Source organism: Cotesia typhae, unplaced genomic scaffold (genome assembly GCF_013202065.1).
Source record: "Cotesia typhae breed Kobodo isofemale line unplaced genomic scaffold, CoteBio_Ctyphae contig_22, whole genome shotgun sequence".
Taxonomy (NCBI): domain Eukaryota; kingdom Metazoa; phylum Arthropoda; class Insecta; order Hymenoptera; family Braconidae; genus Cotesia; species Cotesia typhae.
The window spans coordinates 6,702,467-6,725,933 of record NW_027423728.1 but is presented as its reverse complement, the minus strand read 5'-3'; the positions used below and the strand labels follow the sequence as shown (position 1 = coordinate 6,725,933).

The window sequence follows — 23,467 nt, the reverse complement described above, 5'->3', positions numbered from 1 at the left end:
CGCATGACGTGATTGTGTAAGCATTCGAAAAGGTTGTGCTACTACGCCCGACCCCGCGACCACTTATTTTTTTTTTATTTATTTTTTTGCACATCGCGAATACACATATATCGAATGTATTATATATATATAAGAGGTACGAGTGCGAAACTTCTTCATGCATAAATTTATTTTTTATCGTTACGTCTGCTTTTTCGACTGTGTTTGGCCCTGAATATAATTATCATCATTTTGTCATTTGTATTCAATTCATATACTATTATTATTATTATTATTATTATTACTTTTATTTAAATAAATAAATTTATATAGATTTAACCCAGCGCAAAAATTTTTGGTCACATGGGAAGGAAGGGATTGAAAAAAAAAAAAAAAAAAAAAAAATAATCTGCTCTAAAAATAAAGCGATGAGATTAAAATCCATAGATGTGTGTTATTAAAGCACATATCCTTTCCTTCTCTGTTGACAGACAAATGTGGAGTGGTTTCACCAAAAAGCCGCCGGTGCGCAGGGAGACGAAACTGGAGTCGTGGAAAATGTAAATAATGTGGATGATCAATTGGCCATGTCAGTCTCTTATCAAATGTCTCGCGATAGGAAACTGATATCTGGAGGTGGCTCTCTGTCAGTGATTGACACTCTCGCGTCATCATCTCGGCAAATCGCTTCACCTGACACTTATACCGGGGAAACTCTTGATAGGCCAATGGCCAGTATGATTAACACTAGTCTTACTGACTCGTATAATTCGCTGGAAATCGCTAACAAAAATATTTATGCCCCCAGTAGCAATAATACTAATTTAAAAACTACCTTTTTAGCGTTCAGTGTTAATGAAAGTGCGAGACCGAGCACAAATATTAATACGCGACAAGGTATATCTGTTATACAATCGACCTTGTGCAGTAATATGACTAGTGATCATCATAATCATAGTTATAGTCATACTCATACTCATGCTCACAATCAGCGTCCGGGCGGTCTGCATGCCGCGAAAAAACTCGGTAAATTCAAACCAACTTGGCTGGATAGTTATCCGTGGTTGAAGTACGACTCGGTTAATAATTTAATGTACTGCAAGTTCTGCAGAAAATGGAGTGACACTATGCCGGAGCTACGGACCTCCTTTGCCGCGGGAAACGGAAATTTTAGGCTAGAAATAGTCAACCATCACGATAAATGCAAAGCCCACTATTTGTGTATGGCCAAAGATAATCACACCAAGGGTGCTAGAGTTTGAGTTGGGGCTAGAGATCGAGATCAAGTGGCTCTACTTTTATTTTCCAGTTGAAAAACCGGGTTCGAGAGTGCTTTGGTGACAGCAACGAGAGCCTTTTAAAATCACTTAAATTTTAACCGCTTACCTCGTTTGTTTGTTATTGTTATTTTAATTGTTCTTGTTTTACTCGGTGATAAAGACCCAGTTATGTAGTTTTAAGATTTTTATGCATTTTATTTTATTTTTTTACTAATTACTCTTTTGTGATTCACTTTGATGTTTGTGATAAACGAGGCTCGTATTAATTAATTTTTATTATTATAGCAAGTCTTACAAATTAAATTAAAATTCAAAGATATTTTTTTTAAATTTATTATTTGAGTGATTTTTATTGTGTGACAGTAAAAAAAATTTATGTAAGCATGTGAGGATTTTTACTTGATATTCTTCAGTAAAAATTATTGGAAAAATTTAGGCTTTGCGCAGATTTACTGCGCAAGTGGAATTGCCAAACATTTTATTTTTATTATTTAATTAATATAATTTTCAACTATAAAATACTTAAATATCGAAAATAATGGATCACAATCAGTGCAGAGGATATTTTTATTTAATTAACAAGTTATTAAATTTTATTTACACATTATACGGCGTAAAAATTCCGATATAATTTACATGAAGAAGCGAAAGAGTAAAAAAATATAAATAAATGAAAATGAATAAAAAAAAAATAGCCCAAAGGACAAACTTGTGATTGGTTATTCACCGATGATATGTAAATTTAAAAGCGTCACAACAGTCAATAAAATTGTAAATTCGGATTACATAAATAAAATCCGAAGGGACACATATGTAGATTTGTAATCACGTTATATATTAAAACAATAAAATAATTTTTTTTTAAATATAAATATTAAATAATAATAATAATGTTAAAAGCATGGAGGCATGATTTATTTTATATGCTGTTACAAATTATTACCATAATAATGTAATTATCTAGCAATAAATTGTTGTTTTAAAAACCACAGTTTATGTTTTAACAACAATTATTATTTTTTTTTATTATTATTGCAATAATAATTGTCATCTATCATCTATTCACATTTTGATTTATTTATTTATGCATTGTCCTCAGGGTCATCCAGTTGGAATGCTAGGCGAAGACGGAGGACCAAACGCGGGGGCACTTAGCGATGGTGTACCTGGTATGGAAACTTCTGAGCACCATAATCCCCCGGAAATGCTCGACGGACTTGATGGTAAGAATTTTTTCCTCAATTTATCTTATTTTATTTTTATTTTTTTTTATGAAAAAATAAATTTTAATTTCCTTCAAAATTTTACAAGTCGAAAAATTTTATACTACGTTTTTAAAAAATTTTCAATTTAATTAAAAATCAGTAAAATTTTGATGGAATGCATGAGAATGATTTTTTTTTAATAAGTAACATACGTAGTTGTACGAGACGAGCATCCCTTCTAAATCTAATCTAAAGTGCGAGTGTATTTTTTTTATTTATTTTTATTTTTCTTTTTCATTAACTTAAAATAAAAATAAAGAAAACTATCAATGCCAATAATTAAAAAAAAAAAAAAATAAAACAATAATATTTATTAATAATGAAAATTAATAAAATAATATTATACAATAGAATATAATAAAATGAATAGAAGAAAAAAATATATAATATCTAAATGTCAATATCGAATATTAATTACATATACAAACATGTAGGTTGTGGTGATGGTATCGTGCATTTGCTATGTTGCGGTTAAAAAAAAAATTGTTGCAAGTGTCTCTCTCCCTGTCTCACCAGTACTTTATTTATTTTTATTTTTTTATTATTTATATTAATATAAATATATATAACGAATACATAATACAGAATATAAATATATATATATATATATATATATATATATATATATATATATATATATATATACACATACATAGATATTATGTATAAATGTAAATACATAAATAACAACAATTATAGTAACACATTATAAATAATAAAATATATAAAATTATAAAAATCTATATTAATAAAAATAATGAAGAAATGTACATGCAAATGGACAGTACTCGGCAGTGATTGATGCTGGTGCGTGGGTTGATTGTGTGGCTGACTTTGTCGAGTGATCGTTTTTCTCTCAAATATATATTTTAACGGGACGGACTGTAAATAAATTTAGGTTATTTATTTTATTTGTTTATCCATTAATTTGAACATTTTAACGGGGTTATTATTTTGCATGGTTTATATTTACGCTTACGCAATCCTGCATGCTCCCAATTCATTTTCATTTAATTTTTTTTATTTTGTTGTAAATAAAAAAAAAAAAAAAAAAATTGAAAAAAAAATGAGCAACATTTGTGGTGTTTATTTTTTAAATAATTAAATTTATTGGGGTTATTTTTTACTTGGAAAATTAAACGATCGACATAGAAAAGTGTGAAGTAGTGTGTGACTCGTTATTTAATTAAAATAATATCTGATAATATCTTTTATTATCAATAATATTATTTTTACTGTTATTACTATTACTATAACTATTTTTGTTACTTTATATAAGCTATAAAAGCAAAGTATCCATTTGTGCGAATTTTTCACCGTTTGATTCACAAAGAATTTATTTATATTTAAAAAAAAAATTTATATAAAAGTATGTATATAAAAAGATATCTGAGGAATTCTTCTTTCGACTGCTGCGAACTTTTCTCTCTCTATTTTTATTATTTGTTGCGACATTGTAGAAGAATGACATTGTAGAATTTGTTGTTGTTGCAAATAAAGAGTGTGCCCATTTTTGCAAGACAAATTTGATATGATAAAAAAAAAAAAGCTCAATTTGTGAGATGAATTTTGGAGAAAAAAAAAAAAAATTGCTACCAGTATTATAAGCAAGTGAAAATTTAAAAACAAAAATTGAACCGGAATCTTGCATTCCAGGACCACCAGCGAAAAAAGAAAAGGACATTAAGTATGACCTTCACAGTAAATTAGAGACGCAGCTCGGTACGGAAAGTTGTAGGTTATGCGGTAAGAGTGTTGCGAACATAAAAAAGCACATGAAGTCCCATTTTCCTGACAAATATCAGTGTCAGATTTGTATGATTTCATTGACGAGGTCCGACAATCTCAAAAGGCATATCAAACTTAAACATGGGATCCGCGAGGGCTCCATGATTTCCCCGTTTATGCGCATGGAGGCTAAACATTTTCTCGCAAAATCCACCGACGAGTCATATCTCACTTAGTTCCAGTAATTAATAACAACACATTCCGTATTCATTTTTATTTATTTATTTATTAAATTATAATATTTATAATTTATGCAAAGCATTTCGAAAAACAAGACATTAGACTCAGGAAATAAAAATAAAATTATTTATTTTTATTTATTTATCGTAGTCTGATCGTTATCGTGACAAGACTACCTCTTTAATTTATAAATAACATAATTATTATCATTATTATTATTATTTAGTGCCATTTAATGATAAAGTGTGCGTGTTTTATTTACAATTTACAATTAATTTTTTTAATTCTTACTACGGCAATTAAAATTGCATATTACCATTTAGAATGTAATTTTTTTTATTAATTATTAATTATTAACATTTATCTTCACTATATAATTATATACATATAGATATGTAAATAATATAAATATATAGTACAAAGCTCTTTCTCTGTAACTTTTTATTGAAATTAAATAGAGCGGGAAAGTAAAAAATATTGGGGTATTAAATTTCACAATTTAATAATCGTGTTGATGTTGAGGGAAAAAAAAAAGATCTTGGTACATTTCCATCGAGCAAAGGATGAAACTTGTAGATTGTATATGCGTTATTTTCGTAGCTCGAGTTTAGTATTACCACTAAAATGCGACAAGCTCCGGTATATAAGCTTTCGTCTACAATATCCTGTATTTATGAGTCTACTTCAGTACACGTACTACTATAATACTATTGAAATACGCATTGCATAAAATCTGGATCCGAGCTAAGAAGTATTACAAAAAATTCACCGAGGTTTTATTACATCTTCAAGATGTCTTGTATATATTTTTTACTCACTTCTTAGTACGTTTGTACCGTTAAAGTGTTTTATTATTTTTTATTCTTGAGGAATAATCGCGAATAGTTTTTAAACGCCAAAACCACCGTATACTTATCTCGTAAAAAATTATTTTTACTGCTAGAAATTGTTACACCCATTAATAAAAATCCAATCGTTTGAATAATTATTTTTTATTGCTTTATTTGAGGTTACTCGCCATTTATTTGGATAATTTATTACAATACGTGCGCAGACCGACAGATTAATTATGATAGTAAATTTATTTTAAACTATTTTTTGTCAATTTATTTATTTTTTGTTTAATAAAGTCATTTTTCGATTATTGAAAAATTTAATTATGGATTTTTTGTCTTTTGAGACTTGAAAAAAATAATTTTTTAATTTTTAAATAAAAAAAAAAAATAATTGATTCTTAATTGATTCCAAAAAATCAAATCCTGGCATTGGTTTATCCAGCAACTCAATCTATTGATTACAAAATAGGATTAAACTATTAAACTCGACTATAAAGGGATGCATGGAAAGTAAATTACTAACCAAATGTAATTTTAGCAACATTTATTGAATGAAGAGTTTAGAATTAGAAAAGAGCTTATTTATTAATTACCAAAAACTTTTTTAAAATCCTCAAAAATTAATTTGAGATTTTTTTTTTTTTTTTTTTTTTTAATTACAAAGATACAAAATTTATCTTCACTTTGAGTTCTAATTTGAGATTGTCTAAAAATAGTAAAAAAAAAAAAAAAAAAATTGAACCAATATTCAATTTCCACACGTGAAGTGAACATTTAAAAGCACATAAATTCAGTCTCGTGTAAATTTCCTTTCAATCTAAATTCAGTGGCTCACCGGATTCTTGAGACAATATTTAATAACCGTTTGATTGAATAATGTATTCGAGTAAAAATGAAAAAATACGGTAACTTAGAGAGTAAAAAGTCTAAAAAATATAAAATGAAGACTCGAGCTGTATGAATTTTTAATATTTTCGCATTAAACGTTTTTATATTTTTTATTTAACTTGAGGCTATATTCTCTAGTGAGAGCTAGTGTAGAATCGCCATCGCCGTGACCGCGCATTTTTATCGCGAGTTTCTCCATTCACTTGACGAGCATCTTTGTAATGGATTTGTTCTACTAGTACTCGAAAGAATAAAAAATAAAGAGTTTTAAATAAAGAAATAAATAAAATAAAAGGAAGATATATCTTTTGGTGCAGAGAAAGCGGCAGATATTGTATATTTATCTTATACACATACATATATACATACATATATCTTTATATAAATATATATATTTTTTAAATTCAGTATTATATGAAATTATATTTTAATAATATTGAATATTTAAATTTTAATATCGCGATTTACGCCATAGGTTGTGATTAATGACTTAGGTTATTGACCTAAATATTTAGCATGAATACCCGGCTAAAAAATATCTAACGTTTCATTTATTTTCCTCGGGTATTAGCTGAGTAATTAGGTCCGTTTGTTTATAAGCGGAAAAATAAAGGAAAATCAAGAATTAATAATTCGAACAAAAAAAACGTAATTATTATTAAATTAAAAATAAAAAAATAATTTTTTTTAATTTATAAAGACTGAATAAGGATCCCCGAGTCAGAGAGACTCGAAATAGTCATGAGAAACTAGTCCCCGAAGGCCACAGGCTCTAACGTAATTCCAGATTATTCTTTGAGGTCTCATTCTGGTGCCTTTTTATAAGTCAATGTCAATAATCATCCGTGTTCAAAAATAGTTTTACGTTATTAAATAATAAAAATTTTTTACAATACTGAATTAACAAAAAACTAAAAGGTACAAATTAGATAACGTAAATTTTTTATTTTTTAATAATTAACTGTTTATATTTAGATATTTAAATATATATATATTTACAATAATTATAATAAAAAATCATCATTTTTGTCCTGTTCAGTACAAGTTAGCTTTCTAGAGTCTTTAAATTTAGAAAACACGTTTCGCCTTGAATTCGAGTAAATTTATAATCCTTGCTTACAAAAAAAAAAAAAAAAAAAAAAAATAATTCTCAATTTAATTTTCACTCACTAAACAACCTCCATTTTGCTTATTTTTAATACATATATTTAAAACGTATCTTACACGTGCTTAACTGCAGTTCCTCTTCCTCTACGTTGCCTTAAATATTAAATTATTTACTCGAATAATGTCAATTAAATCAGAGGATATTTTTATAAAGTTAATTGCTCAATACTTGAAATGAATTGAATAAATAAACTATTTTATTGTAAACTTCTCTAGCTAGTGGCCTGTAGTTTTATCGCGAGTATCATTTAAGTTAAATATTTATAAAACTAAGATAACGTTAATTTAATTTTCTATTCTTACTGATATAATTTATTGCTAATTTAATATAATTTGTGTGTGGGAAGCTAAAAATAATGTAAATCAACTTAATTTTTAGTTCGCAGCCTAAAAGGTCGTTAAATATTTTTTCGAATTGATAAGAGTAAAAATTGGTTTGAGTTATAATTAAAGCTCGTTATCTAACGCTCAAGTACGCACTATATCGCTAGCTCGACAATCAATCGTCTCTCTCTTTCACCAAGATAAGCTACTTAGTCACATTTAATCTTACCCTTATTACAGTTACCTCGATAAGAGGATCAACATTTGCGACTAAATTCCGCAAAGTGTTTCCTCTTAAGATATCAGCTTGGCTTTGTTTTTTATTTTTTATCCCATTTTATTTACTTTATTTACTCTTATTTTTTTCGTTTATTTACGCCCATTTGTGCTGCGATTATTTATTATTCTTTAAAGTCTAAATATTTAAAGTAAAAATAAATTCCATTTATTTTAAAATTTAAAAAGCCCGCGCTAGCCGGCAAATTAAAATGGTGACTCACCATCTTGTCGACAAGTGTTCGATAAGGCAAAAAATACTCTTAATTATATATTTAGACATTTAATTATAAAAAAAAAAAAGTTAACCATAATTTATTTTATTTATTTAATTGTGTGGATGTTTGTTTAAAAATAGGCTTATATATTTTTATAAACAATGTAATTTAAATGATATAAATGAAATGTAAATGAAAAAGTTTGCGTACTATTTAACTAAAATTATAAATTTACAATTAAAAATAAACTCGGAGAATTTTAATTAACACGCTTAATCAGTCAAGTAAACAAAATAAATATATAAAATTGGTACTTTGTCCTCAGCGATCAATATAATACCAAATGAAATAAAATTCAACGAATGGATCAATGAGTGCAAATGCATCAATTGCCTAGGGGAAGGAACTAACCCTCCAAGTTAACCCCTCATTTTATTTTATTTTTTTGCTTGTACTCCCCTTAAAACTTGTGCGTTGGCAAGCAACCCTCTGTTACTCTGCCATGCTCGGTAGAGAACCCTCGACTCGATTATTACAACGAGTTCTCCCTCTCACTTCACTCTCTTTATTCTCACCATCAGAGTGACGATGAAAAAAGAGGCTACGCACAAGGTCACGCGGTCTTCAGCTGCCACCCTATCATCTGTGTGTGATACAAGGGATGCTCAGTACTCTCAACTCATGGTTCTTGTCTCTTCTGTTTGTCCTGCTATCCTGGCGTATTATAGACCGGAGTTTAGATCCCACTGTAGACGTGTTACATAATACAAAGATGGTTCGTTAGCTGCTTACTAACACAGACTCACACAGCTGCTGCTATTGTAATAAATCGGTCAGCTTATAGACCATTTTTATTTTTAAATTCAACTTTCCTCATGGTTTTTACCATTTTGTTAAGCTTTAAAGTTATTTGGCAAGAAATTTCAAATAAAAAAATTTTTATAACTTTTATTATTAAAAAAACTTTTTTTTTATATTTTTATAAATATTTATCAGTTGAAAAAAAATTTTTTTTTACAATTTTTTAGTTGAAAATTGAATCAAAAAATTATTTATAAAAATCATAATTTTTTTTTTTAAACTTCTTACAATTTTTAAGCTAATACTTAAAAAAAATAAAAATTTTTTTTTTATTTAAAAACATTTTTAAATATTAACAAGACAAAATTTTATTTTTTACATTTTTTAAATTAAAACTTGAAAAAAAAAATTTTAATTTTTTAACTTGTCAAAATATTCATGAAAAATTTTTGTAAAATCCACTTTATTTATTTTCAAACGATAAAATCTGAAATATTAGAATTTTTTATAACAATTAAATTGAGTATATAATTAAAAAAAATTTTTTTTTAATTATTTTCAAATAACAGAGCCTTAGATCTATAAAATCCTTGAATTGTCAGTTAAAGGACGAAAGACACGATTGATCACCAGCAAAATTGAAACTAAGGGTTTTGTATTGGGGTCGATCCTCGACCATGCTTCATACTCGGTTTAAACTCGAGTCCAAAACAAGTATCAAGACTTACATTAACTCAAGTAGATCCCGAGCTACTTGGATTCTACACTCGAATAAGTTGGAAGTTGCTCAACCCTTACCTTGTATTGGGTGAAAACGGGTTTAGTTCTACCGCTTCACGAGTTTTATTTTTCTTTTCGCAGCGCTTGTTTTATATTTTATGGATTTTTCTTATACCCACTCTTTACTCTTTTATCAAGTATTTACTCGAATATCGCATCTAGTTCCTTTTATCCCGGTCTGCTTTCATCGGCAAATATCATGAAATCGTCTGGTACTTTTATTCAAGGACCTGTTCCTTTAACAACTTTTCCGACATTTTTTACCGTTTTATCGCTTTAGATCTGATTGAAATATGATTATACTTTAACAGGATTGTGTTTTACACTTTTTCATATCAAAATAATTTTTTTTTTTTTTTTTTTTTTTTAATGTTCAAATGATTTAATAATCAAGGATTGAAATTTTTAACAAAATTATCTGTGAATTTAAAATTGTGTTTTATTACACAGTTAATTAATTTCAACAATTTCAACATATTTTTTACAAAGATAATACATCTCGTCTATTAAAACAATATTTTTTCTTAATGAATTTTTAAACTAAAAAAAAACTCATAAAATTTATTAAAAAATAACAATTTTATAAATTTAAATATAAAAAATTTATTTATTAAAAAAAAAAAATTTTTCTGACGCTGAGAATCGAACCCGAGCCTTCTGCAGTCGGAGTTTATAATTTTTTCTTGTCACCAGTGGCTTAATGACGTCATTAAGAATTAATTTTATTTATAAACTTTTCCTGAAAATTTTGACAATTTCTGTTTTAAATTAAATAATTATTTTAGTTTGAAAAAATTTCAAAAATTATTAAATTTATTATAAATAAATCTTTCACTAACATTAAGAAAGATTTTTAAGTAAAAAAATTTTTTTTCCAACTATTTTAATTCACGGGCAATTATAAATAAATCAATAGAGTAATAAATAAATAAATAACTAAATAATAGCAAAGTCTTGTCGGTAATAACATGGCTGCGTGAAGATGCCACTTAAATCAATCAATACCAAGCCCTTGTTGTTATGTCCTGTATCCTCTTGACTGCACTGATGTGCATCATGATCATGACTACGATCACGACCATGATAATCTTCAGGCCTCAGTAATCTCGGCAATGTCTGAGTCCACGGATTCTGTTATATATTATTAAAAGAAAAAGAGAATAAGAATTCTTGAGAGCTATCTCTATTTCCCACTTGCTCACTTATCATCCATCCAAGATTTTATTAATCGCGAGCAAATTACTTGACCATTTCCGAGCGTGTTAATTATCATCAGCGATTTTATTATTATATAAAAAATAAAAAAATAATGATAAGAATAAGCGATTAATGTAACTGTATTTTTGTACTGAAATAATTGTCAAATAAAAAATAATGTCCGAGTGTGAATGAAGTGCGATTGGTTTTAAATTTTCAAGGAAAAAATAATGTAAATTTTAAAGGAGCTATAAAAATATATTTCGAATAACATTGTCATTAAATCATTATCATTATTATCCTTATTTTCCTTAGTTATTAATTTATTAATATTTGTTTACATGTCGCTTTTATTTTTGCTTATTTTAGCTAACTCACTAACGTTTTATTGATGTAAATAAATTAATCCTAAGTTATTATTATTCATCTAACATTAATGCACTAATAAGAGGTTTTTGCTCACCCTAAATTATTACACAGCTCCATCGGATTTAACGATTTTTAGGGGGCATTCAATAATGTTTTAGCTCTAGTTCTACCGTTTTAATTGATTATTTGATTTTAAATAAAAAAAATTTTTATTTTTTTGCAAAGATTAAAAATCTTCCTACTATTTAAATAGTTAAACTTTTTAACAAAGTTACAAAATTAAAAAGCAAAAATGGTCAAATTTAATTTTTTTTTTTTTTTTTTTGATAAATTGCAAGGTTTTTTTTTTTTTTTTTTTTTTTTTTTTTTTTTTTTTTTTTTTTTAATTTGGAAAATTAAAGTTTAAAAATTTTTTTATTACTTTTTTAAAAAAATAAAATTATGAAAATTTTTTTTATTATCAAATGTCTTTTAAAAATTACAATTGAAAAAGGAAAAAAAAATTTTCTTTAAAATAAAAACTATTTCTGCACGGAAAACGGGAAAAATTACAGTTTCAGATTGTAATTATAATAAATCTAAAAATATTTTTTACCAACATTAATTTTACTAGAGCTAGAGCATTTACAACAGAATTTTATTAAATAAAATCTATCGCCATAATTAAAACAAAAATTTACATAAAGGTGGCAGTTTGTCAGGATTTTTTGCCTAAATTCTAGCAAATTGACATTCTAAAAAAAAAAAAAAAAAAAAAAAAATTCCAAGTTGGGTTTCACCCAATAACAATAATAATACCACCCACAAATTAAATAATAATAATAATAATAATTAAACCAAAGATTAAGAGTTAAGGGATTATTACGTGATTAATAGCTTTTTTTCGCACGCCGCAGCTGCTGTACAATATTTTGCACACAAACACACACCTACACACACTCGGTATAAGGAATGCGGTTAAATATATATTATTTATATATAAATGTATATATTTTCGCGTTATTAAATTGAGATTGGTAGTGGATGGACGTTTTTGGGAGACCCGAGATTAGCGAGAAAAAAAAAAGGAAAAAAAAAAAGAACAAATTGGATATAAAATTTGCGTAAAATCTTCGGGCCTCCCATTGAATAAAAAAATTGAAAAAAAAAAAAAAATTAACTAAAGCTAAAATAAAAAAAAAAAAAAAAGAGGAATCGGGAATCATCAGTTTAGTGACTTGTCTTGTGTTGATGTTGCAGGTTCAAAAGCCTGGCACATGCGGCTGACCTTTGACCGGGTGCCAGGCGGCTGCAACCTACACAGGTGCAAGCTGTGCGGCAAGGTCGTGACGCACATCAGGAACCACTACCACGTCCACTTCCCCGGCAGGTTTGAGTGTCCTCTCTGTCGTGCCACGTACACACGTAGTGACAATCTGCGAACTCACTTTAAATTTAAACACCCCGAGTCAAGAAAAATAGACCTTAATGATTTTGTCGCCAGCTCCTTGGCTCTCTCCGCGTCAAACAATGATACGATGAACACCTTGTCATAAGACGAGCTTGCGTGGGTGCGCGGTGCGTACGTACGCCCACGCAACGTGGATGCCCAACAACTACCGCCACAACCGCCACCACCACCGCAGAACTGGCGCGTGCCGGCCCTCATTCGTGATACCGAATTTTTAAATAATATTCATAATAATAATAACATTAATAATAATAGTAATAATAATAATAATAATATAAATAATAATAATAATATTATTAATAACAATAGTAATAATCTTAATAATAATAATCATTCTACAACTCATAATAATAACAATTTAAATCCGAGTCTATTTACGCCTGGATGGCCGGCTTCGTTTTTACTGTTCAATCATTTCTTCTCTGAACACCAAATCTTGTAGGTTTTACGCTTATCATCATTTATATACATATTTTAATATTTATATTTATAAATATATATCGTGTCTTTGATATCAAAGGCCGATTAATGTTTTATCTTTTCATTTTTTACGGCGCTTTTATTTTTACCCAAAAAGGTATAGATAATTACTTTCTTAGTTGAGTTTAAAATAAAAATGAGCTGATATTTTGATAAAAAAATTTTTTTGTGGGATTATGAAATTTAAAAATTTTAAAATGCATTTTTTTTTTAATTATGATTAATTACAGATGAAAAATAATAATTTTTTTTTTTGTTGTAGAATTAACTTTTTTTAAGTTATTTTTCCATTTATGCACTAAAAAAAATTTAATTTAAATCAAGATGAAAAATTCTTGAACCAAGAATTTATTTAAAAATTATTTTACTATGTTTTAATTTTTAAATTAAATTAATTCTTATTTAAAATTACAAAACAAATTTTTTTGAATTTTCAGTGATAAATTTATGCCTTTTTGAGTTTAAATAAAATGTTATTAAAGACGCGGTATAAAAATAAATTTTAAAAAGTGATAAAATCACTATTTCTTATTAACTAAAAAAAATTAACGTGATTTTTAAGGGTGCAGAGTGATTTTTTACAATAAATTTTAGTTGTTATATTTAATAAAAATAGGTTAAGATAATTGGAGTTTGGTGAAGATTGATAGCCAGGCGTTTAAAAATTTTTATATATAAAAAGATGAATAATTAAATTTCGGATTCGATGGGTACAGCTTTATTTATCTGTGTTAAAAATCTAATTTTTGTTTTTTAACATCAGATACGTTGATCGTTGGATAATGAGGGCCTCGTATCCCGTGTGTAATAAAATCCTAAACAAATAATTAATTAATCATATATAATTATAATGTTCAGAAGGTCTTAATTGAGCATGAGAGAAAAACTAAAATAAGGGAGCAAAATGTGGTGCCAATTCCTCCGTAGTTGCTGCTGAGCGGCGTCGGCAGGCTGGCAGCCGTTTTAGTTTGTTTCTCTTTATTTTTATTAAATTTTATTATTACGGTAAATTTTATTAATTAATGTTATTATTATTGATTATACAAAGGGTTAATCTGTTGTTGTTGAAAGTTTACAGTTGGACATCATCATATTAGCTTGTAATGTAACTATAATAATTATAATATATTATATTGATTTTTAATTTTTATTTTTTGGGACTGACGTGACATATTTTATTGAAATTTATTTTACGTGCAACTAATATGGATGTTTGACTTAAAGTATATGTTGTTGACACCTGAAGTCTATAAATTAAAAATATACTGTGAGTAATGCAGCAAATTTGTGGAAATTAATGACATTCCACGATTAGATTGGGACTTAAGCATAGACGGATGAATATAAGATTTTTATTGTACGAAAAAAATGAAAAAACTCAAAAAAAAAAAAATTATTTATAGTATCATATTTTATATTTTATATATTAATAAACTAACTGTTACATTAATGATTGGTTACAGATAGTTGAGTATAATATAAATTACACAACTTTTATTTTATTACACTACCTATTATTTATTTTTATTATTTATCATCTGTACTCACAATTTATTTTATTTTATTTTTTTTTGTAATTTAAATTTTGCGGGAATTTTTAAATTTGAATTTCGCGGGAATTTTAAAATTTAAATTTTAGCGCGCTTTTTTGCTCAGTGTTACCAAGCAGCAGCCAAACAAATAAAAATAATTTGGTAGAACCGTAGCAGCCAGCCATTTTGATTAAAATCAACCATTTTGTCTTGCACAGATTAAAATAACAGCAATAATAAATAATAGGTACTGTATGTGTAATTATTATTAAAAAATAATTACATCGCACGTTAATGGTTGAGGATAGTCCATTTTGTTTGCCAATAAATTGTTTAAACGTTTATGATAATTAATATTTCGCGGCAATAGCGACTACAGATTTATTTAATTATTATTTAATAAAAATAATAATATATTTTAATATAAATATATATTATTTATATTCATAAAAAAAAAAAAAAAAAAAACGATAACAAAGATAATTGATGTTAGTTACTACTACTATTATTATTATTATTTAATTAAATGAAAGGGAATAGTTACAAATGATGCAATAGACATGCAGGTTTATATTTAATGAAAAATATAATAGCTAAAAGTAAAAAGTAAATAAAGAAATAAAGAGTCAAAGTAATAAACTATTCAAAAAGCCAAACCGCTTAAATAATTGTGATCATATGATATTACCGTCTATCTCTCTTTTATTTTTTTAATCGGGATGGTTAAGTTCTATTAACAAGGTTTAAAACATTATTATCAATCATAGGGGCACTTTGCATGGTTATAGCTTAAAATTTAAAAACAATACTATTATTATTTAATATTAATTAATTAATTAATATATATATTTAATATACATACAGAAAAGTTATATTTAACCAGAATATTAATATATTATGCAGATTAATAGATATAAAAAAATAATATATTGGATAATTTATTATATTTTGTTTGTTTTGCCGTTTTATGATTTTATATTATACACAATGTTATTTAATATTCATATACGAATACTTGTGAGCTGATATGTGAGCCGTTACGTGTGCTTTGTGTTATTTATTTTAAAACGTCCGAGTTAACACGTTTTTTTTTCTTTTTAGTTTATTTACAACTTTTGTTTTGTTAAAAGATACTTGTCTATCTTTTTCTGGTTAATTTTTAATAAAATATTTATTAACAAATTATATCATTTTTTTTTTTATATTTCTTCTACGTACATTTTTTTTTTTTTAATTATTTCAAGCCTCGAAAAAATTTTATGATCTTTTGGTAACAAATGCAACGATAATTTTTAATTAAAAAAATTTTTAACTCATTCCAATTTCTGAAAATTCATCTATATAATTTTAAAAAAAATTATCAATTAAAATTTTGAAAAAATTTATTAATTCAACTTTTAAAAAATTCCAAAATTATAAAATAAACCTTTAATATTTTTAATTCATTCCAATATCTGAAAATTCATCCAAATAATTTAGAAAAAATATATTAATTAAAATTTTAAAAAATTACAAAATTATAAAATAAACCTTCAATATTTTAAATTTATAAATTTTAAACAAAGAAAAAAATTTCTAATGTTCAATTTTAAAAAATTAATTTTTTAATCTAAAAACAAATGAAGCAATTAAAATTAAACAATTAAAACATCATAAGCTCAAAATACCAAAAAACCTTAAATAAATAATCAAAATGAGGATGATGCAGTGTAATTGCAATGCCTGTAGGCACCGACATATCCATATATATATATATATATATATATATATATATATATATATATATATATATATATATATATATATATATATATATATTAAACATTATTTCCCCCTTCAATATACATATGCATATACACATTTGAATATATGAGTGAAATTAACTCAACCGCGAATAATTTGCTCGCAAAGAGACAACTTGAGCTTATTATTAATTACCCGAAAAAGTAATTTAATTTTCGTGGAATTTTCCAAAAAAGTTTTACTTAAACAAAATTTTTATTTAATATTTTTATATTTGTTAAAAAAAAAAAAAAAAATTAACCAGAAGAAGACTCGGTACGTGGAAAGAAATACGGCCTGCACCAAAAACCAAACAATTACCGCGATTACAAAAAATAATAAACTGATGATTTATTAATTAACGATCATTAATAATATTAAGCAGGCTGCCAGGCTGTTACATTTAATTTGTTATTAACTAATAATTATAATTATTAATTACCTTACTCTCCCCTACAAAATAGGAATCTTGATCGATAAAATAAACTAAAATGATAAATGGATTTAAAAAATTGATTATTTAAATAATAAAAATGCTGATATAATGCAACCACTATTAACTAATGCACTTCGACAACCGCTACTACATTATTTATATATATTTACAACTGCGTGGTGTGGAGTGGAACATTGTGATAAAATAGATTGGTGCTAACACCTTATTGAAATTGAGATAAATTTAAATTAAATTTAATCTAATCTAAACTAATAAAATAACTAATTAATTAATTAATTAAATAAATAAATAAATAAATAAACAACTAAAAAATCGTGCAATATTGCAATAGGGAAATCATCACTCAACAGATCCGTTTTATTTTTCCCAGTCGAATTATTTATCAATTAATGTATTTATATTTATATAAATAATTAATTAAAAAAAAAAAAAATATTTAATTAGATGATGAAAGCTCAAAATTTTGCAATGTGATATTTTACTCAAAATTATTGAATTTATTTTTAATTCCGACTTGGGGAAAAATAATCGGAGGTGAAAACAAAAGCACAGATTTATTATTTTTTGAATTTTATTTAAATTTTTTAATGAAAGTAGCTGAGGATTTAAACATATATGTATGTTAAATGAACCAATGGCTGTGCACGTGTGTAATTTTATTGACAATGTTACTGTAACCTAGGGCTTAAGATGTTTTAGTTAAAAAGGTTTTATAACAGTTTAAGCGAATATTATTATTGCCCGCGATCTGTTGAGTGATCATTTTTATTTCCCAGGTTTATTAAAATCTCTTTGTACATTATTTAACTAAATAAACTGAAAAAATTATTTAAATTTACTATTATTAATTATTAATATAATAATTATAATATAATTCATAATAATAATGATGATATATATGCAAATAATTGATATATGTGTATATAGACCTCAATATACATGTATATATCTTGTGTATATATTTATTAACTAAATATATATGTTTAAATCAATCAATTCGTAATTTAATCAATTTAGAGAAAAAAAATTTTATTATACATAAATTTTGTTATTTTTTTTTTAATTGTTTTAATAATCGTAGCCAGCGATAAGTGTTCTATTTGAAATTATTTTTGAAAATTACTTACTTTTTGAATAATTCATCGTTTTTTATGCACACGATCAGACTGAAGTTGTGATTGGCCTGGAGAATTTAAATTTTTAATTTGTGGAAATTGAGAGAGTAAGAAAAATTTTTTATTTTATGAGAGAGATATTTGATCCTTGATTAATTTTTTTTTCAATGGAAATTTTTTTATTTTTGAGTTCGAGAAATATCTGACGTTTTTTTGCTGAAGATCAAAATAAAGTTTGCCGGCGTCTAAAAATTTGAAAAATTTTTTTTATTGAAAAAATTATTACAAACAAATTAAAAAAATAATTTTAAAAAAATATTTAATTAAAATTAAAGAATAATTTTTTAAATATTTTATAAAAGTTTTATAATAATAAAATTAGCCGACGTTTTTAATTCGTTGATTTTTTTTTAATAATTAAATTAGAACAAAAAAATATTTTTAAAAAATTACATGTGAACTTCTTTAAATTTTCTTTTATTTTTTTTTTTTAAATAATTTTTCAATAAGAAAAAAAATTAAAATTGAAAAATTAAAAACTCACAACATGACAGCTGTCAAATTTTTTAATTTTTAAAACAAGTCAATTACAATAAAAAAAAAAATTTTTATAATTGAAATTTTTTATTTTTTTTCGTTACATTTATTTAATAATTATAAAATAAAAAAAAAAAATCTGTCATTTTATTTTATAAGTTACTTTATAATTTTTCGGCAATCTTTTAAAGTTAAAAAAAAAAGTGATTGAATTGAAATATTTGACAGCTCCTTACCGTGAAAATAAACTAAAAAGCGCAAAAATATTTCTCAGCAACTCTAAAATATTATTTTCCCGAAATTTTTTACTATTAACCCGAAAAAAAAAAGTTATGTCAAGCAATATCTCTGTCAATATTTTTCAACGCTGTCTTCTCGTCAGAAAAACGAACTAAATCGAGATAAGAACAAAAGTAAAAGTAAAAAACAAAGTTATATATTTCAAATACAGTTACTTACGGGACACATGTGTCGTTGAGATTGAATGACATGAATTAACACAATAAAAACAATATCTTTTTTATTGACGGAATTTTATTCATTTTCAATGACACCAACTGCGGCACTATACATAAAAAAAAAATTTAGCCAATAAAACTTATAAATAAATAAATAAATAAATTAATTAATTAATATACATTTATACAAATAAAAAAAAACGGTAATAACTCCATTTAACTTAATATTAATATACGCGAAAAAAAAATATATTTAATAATTAATTGTGGAGGAATGTTTATTCGAAACGCCGAGGTTGTTCGTCGCTAAAAATTGCCAAATTATTTTAAATAAATTTGATTTTTAATAAGTGTAGTTATTGAGTAAATAATAAAATTTATAAATAAAAATAATAATAATTAATAAAAAAAAATAATTACAAGGGTACGACAACGAATTGGCAGCCTCGAATTGTGTAATCTCTCTTATTAACAATAAACTAGAGATTAACAATTAATTACAATAAATACAGAGTAATTATACCACTCAAGGGAACTAAAGATTAAGAGGTAAATCGGTTAATTTTATTACGACAACAAATAATAATAATAATAATAATAATAATAATAATAATAATAATAAATATTAGCTAAATAAATAATAAAATTATTCTTACATTTTATTGTTATTATACATACTCTAACAATTAATAAAAAAAGGTTTTATGTTATGATTATTACTATTAATTTTAGTGTAGATAATATGGATGAAAATATATAATATATATAAAAAGATAAAAAAAAAAAAAAAAAAAAAACACAAACAATTACAAAGGATTTAATTACATGTGCATTTAATGTATTTCTACTAATTTTTTTTGATTAAACATAAATTGTGTGTTAATAGATTCGTATTTATTATTTTTTGTTTTAATTATTTCCAGCTTTTTTTGAAAAGTCGAGTCGCGACATTATCCTTATTTTCCTTTCCTTTATTTTATTTAATTATTTAAATGCTTGTAATTATTATAATTATAAATTATATTTTTATTATTGATCTAATCACAGAGACAAAGAGAGAGAATTAATTAAGAGAGAGAAAGAGAGAAAATGATATTTTGGAGACATACGAAGCTCGATTGGAAGTATGAATGATTTAATTGATAAATAATTGTAATATTATTTATAAATTAAATAAATTAAATAATTATGTTAGTTAATTCATTAAATAGCTATTGAAAAATAGAAAAATATTTGAACAATGCATCGAGAGATCCACGATCGATCGTGCGCAGTCCACTTCCTCAAATAAAAGTTTAAATAATTGTTAGTAAAAATAAAAAGTAAAGAAGAAGCGATGACGGACCAGACTGCCATGCTGACTGTGGTTTCTGTTGTTGCAGAGCTCAAAAATTGGCGGATTTCTCAGATATTTGAACGACAGAATAACACGGACGAGAGGAGGCGTTGCTCGTTGTGCGGTAAGGTCGTTACGAATGTACGGAATCATTATTACGTACATTTCCCAGGCAAATACGCTTGTCCACTGTGTCCTGCTGTTTATACACGCAGTGATACACTTCTCACACACACACGCACTAAGCACGCCCACGTGCAATAGCGCACGGGATTCTATCGTCCTTATTACGGCGTGATCTAGCCAAGAGGATTTTTTTTTCATTATTTTTAAGTTACTTTTTTTTTTTTTTTTTTTTTTTTTTTTTTTTTTTTCGGTACAACGACTATAGATTTATGAAAAAAACTATTTTTTTTAAATATTTCCCACTTCTTCTTTAAGAATTTTTATTAATTATTTTTTTAGGAAATTATTTCTTCATAAATTTTTATTAATAATTTTTAAAGAAATTTTTCCTTTAAAAATTTTCATAAAAAATTTTTTCTTCAAAAATTTTTATGAATAATTTTATAGAAAACTTTTTCTTCAAGAATTTCTATGAGTAATTTTATATAAAATTTTTATGACACTTAAATTTAAAAATTTTTTTTTTTATTTTATAGCAATAAAATAATTATCAAAAAATTTCCACGTAAAAAAAAAAATTAGTGGAAATTTTAAAAATAATTTTTTTTTCTAAAAAAATTTTTTTTTTAAATAATTTCAGTTCAATTTTTCTAAATCTATAGTTTTGATACAATTTATCAACATTACGCATTAATTATAAAACCAATGAAGATTATTTGTAAATAATTTATAAATAAAATTAAGCGACTGGTTTTTTTTTTGAAAAATTAAGTAATACATATCTGAAAGCTCAATTATGCCAAAGATATAAGATTAAAAAAAAAAAAACATTTGGCAATGCCTAGTGCCTTCAAAATTATCACTAAATTAAAGTATGAACATAATAAAAAAAAGCCAAGTCGTTAAGAAACAAAAAAAATGTAAAACTTCTTATCGAGCTTCCGTGTCAAATCTTATAGTGTAAGAAAAATTAAACATCTGTACGGAGATGCCAAAGAATTATATTATAAATTATAGATATACATATACATATAAAATTGTAAAAATTATTGCTGTAAATTAAAACTAGTAAGAGCAATAATTAATTTTTATTGATGAGTAATGAATTGAATTTTATAATGCGTAATGATTTAGAATGCTTATAAGGGTTACCGAGAGGCTCTAAGAATATTGTAATGCCTTTATGAATGTAATATATTTATATTAAATTAAATTAAATAGTGGTAATATAATTTAATATGATATAAGAATATATAATTAATAAATAATGATAAATGATGAATATAATTGAATAAAAATGGATTTGCATTATTTCCACGTGAGAAATTTTAACTGCAATACAAATACAAATAAAATTATTAACTAAAGTTATTATTATAATAAGCAATGTAAAGTACAGTACTTACATTTATACTCACATGCAGGTACGTCACACAGGTGTATATTTAACATAGAGGCCGTTAATCGTGCTGAAACAAGAAAATAGAAAAAAAATAATTAATAACTTTGAATCTTAATCGCTATAAATTAAAATTTTAATATTAACATAAATTCAACTAAACTTAAAAATTTTATATTTATTATAAATTATTTCCTTATTTTATGTTTTATAATTTTATATTTTTTTGATAATTGTTTTTATTTTAATTACGGATTACATTTTTTTGGAGTGTGTGAAATTTTTTTAAATTAATGAATGTTTTGGATGATAGTTTTTAAAAAATATTTTTTCATGCTTTTGTATAATACAAGATAGTTTATTATTATTTTTTTTGAAGGCAATAATCGATATTAATTTTTTTAAAAGTTATTTTTATTTAAAAATTCTTTAAAAGAATTTTTAATTCAGAAATTTATTGTAAATTTATTATAAAAATAATTTTTCAAAATTAAAATTTTTTAAAATTGATTTTTATAATTAAAATTAAAAAAAATTATTTTCTATAAAATTTTCCAACTTACAAATTCGGATGATAAATTTTTCCAAAATCGTCCAAAAAAAAAATTTCTTTCAACCTGTAAATAAAAAAAAAAAAAAAAAATATAGAATCAATAAAAAAAAAAACATGAAAAATAAAAAAAAAAAAAAAAAAAAAAAAAAAAAAAAAAAAAAAAAAAAAAAGGAATAAACGATTGTTAGAAAAAAACAGGCAGTTAGTCCTAATTGTTGTCTTCTGACTTCTGTTACCACGAGTAGGAAGCTCGTGCTCGGAGAATTTCAGGCTTCTGGTTTGCAGGTCCGATGCCGAGCGTCCCCGTCGGGCTCTCATATCACGAGATGTTTGCGGTGTCACTTGGTAGTCCCGCTCTGTGGAGATGCCGAGCATGCGGGAAGCAAGTGACCAACCGCTGGCACCACTTCCACATACACACCGCCCAGCGATCTCTGTGTCCATACTGTCCGGCTACCTACAGCAGGATCGACACCCTCAGGTCCCACGTGCGCACCAAGCACCGGGAGTTGCTCTTCGCCAAAGGCGCCTTGTAGAGGATGCCTCGACTCGGGAACCGGTGAACCCCATTTTACTTTTAGTCCTACCTCACTCCCAACTTATATTAAATTAGCTCCATTCATATTTATTAATTTATTTATCCTTACCTCAATTTTTACACCAATAAATAATAAAACATCTCAAGTAAAAATTTATAAAATTTTTAGATGTCTTATTTTATTATTATCATCGTACTAAAGTTAGCTAACTGTCAATTTTTTAAATTTTTATTACAAATTATCTATTGCAATAAAAAAAAATCCTTATAAAAATTTCTGATAATAATTTTTTTTAATTTTCATAATTTAAATGTTTTTAATTAACTTAGCACATATTTAATAATGTAAAAAATTT

General features: G+C 25.3%; 1 protein-coding gene across 12 annotated transcripts in view; it reads left to right on the top strand.

The window, feature by feature from the left end:
- Positions 1–23,467, top strand: part of LOC141524516 (uncharacterized) — a 27,808-nt gene extending 4,341 nt beyond the window's left edge. For 3 of the 12 annotated variants that reach the window (XM_074238455.1, XM_074238457.1, XM_074238456.1), the window contains one exon: positions 471–2,278. In XM_074238455.1, coding sequence (XP_074094556.1) covers positions 471–1,241 — 771 coding nt within the window. In that variant the 3' untranslated portion in view covers positions 1,242–2,278. Of the gene's footprint in view, positions 1–470; positions 2,280–2,358; positions 2,483–4,180; positions 4,751–12,587; positions 15,996–20,541; positions 20,843–22,858 lie in introns of those variants that run through there. The other 9 variants (XM_074238464.1, XM_074238467.1, XM_074238462.1 and 6 more) reach the window with 6 other exon arrangements.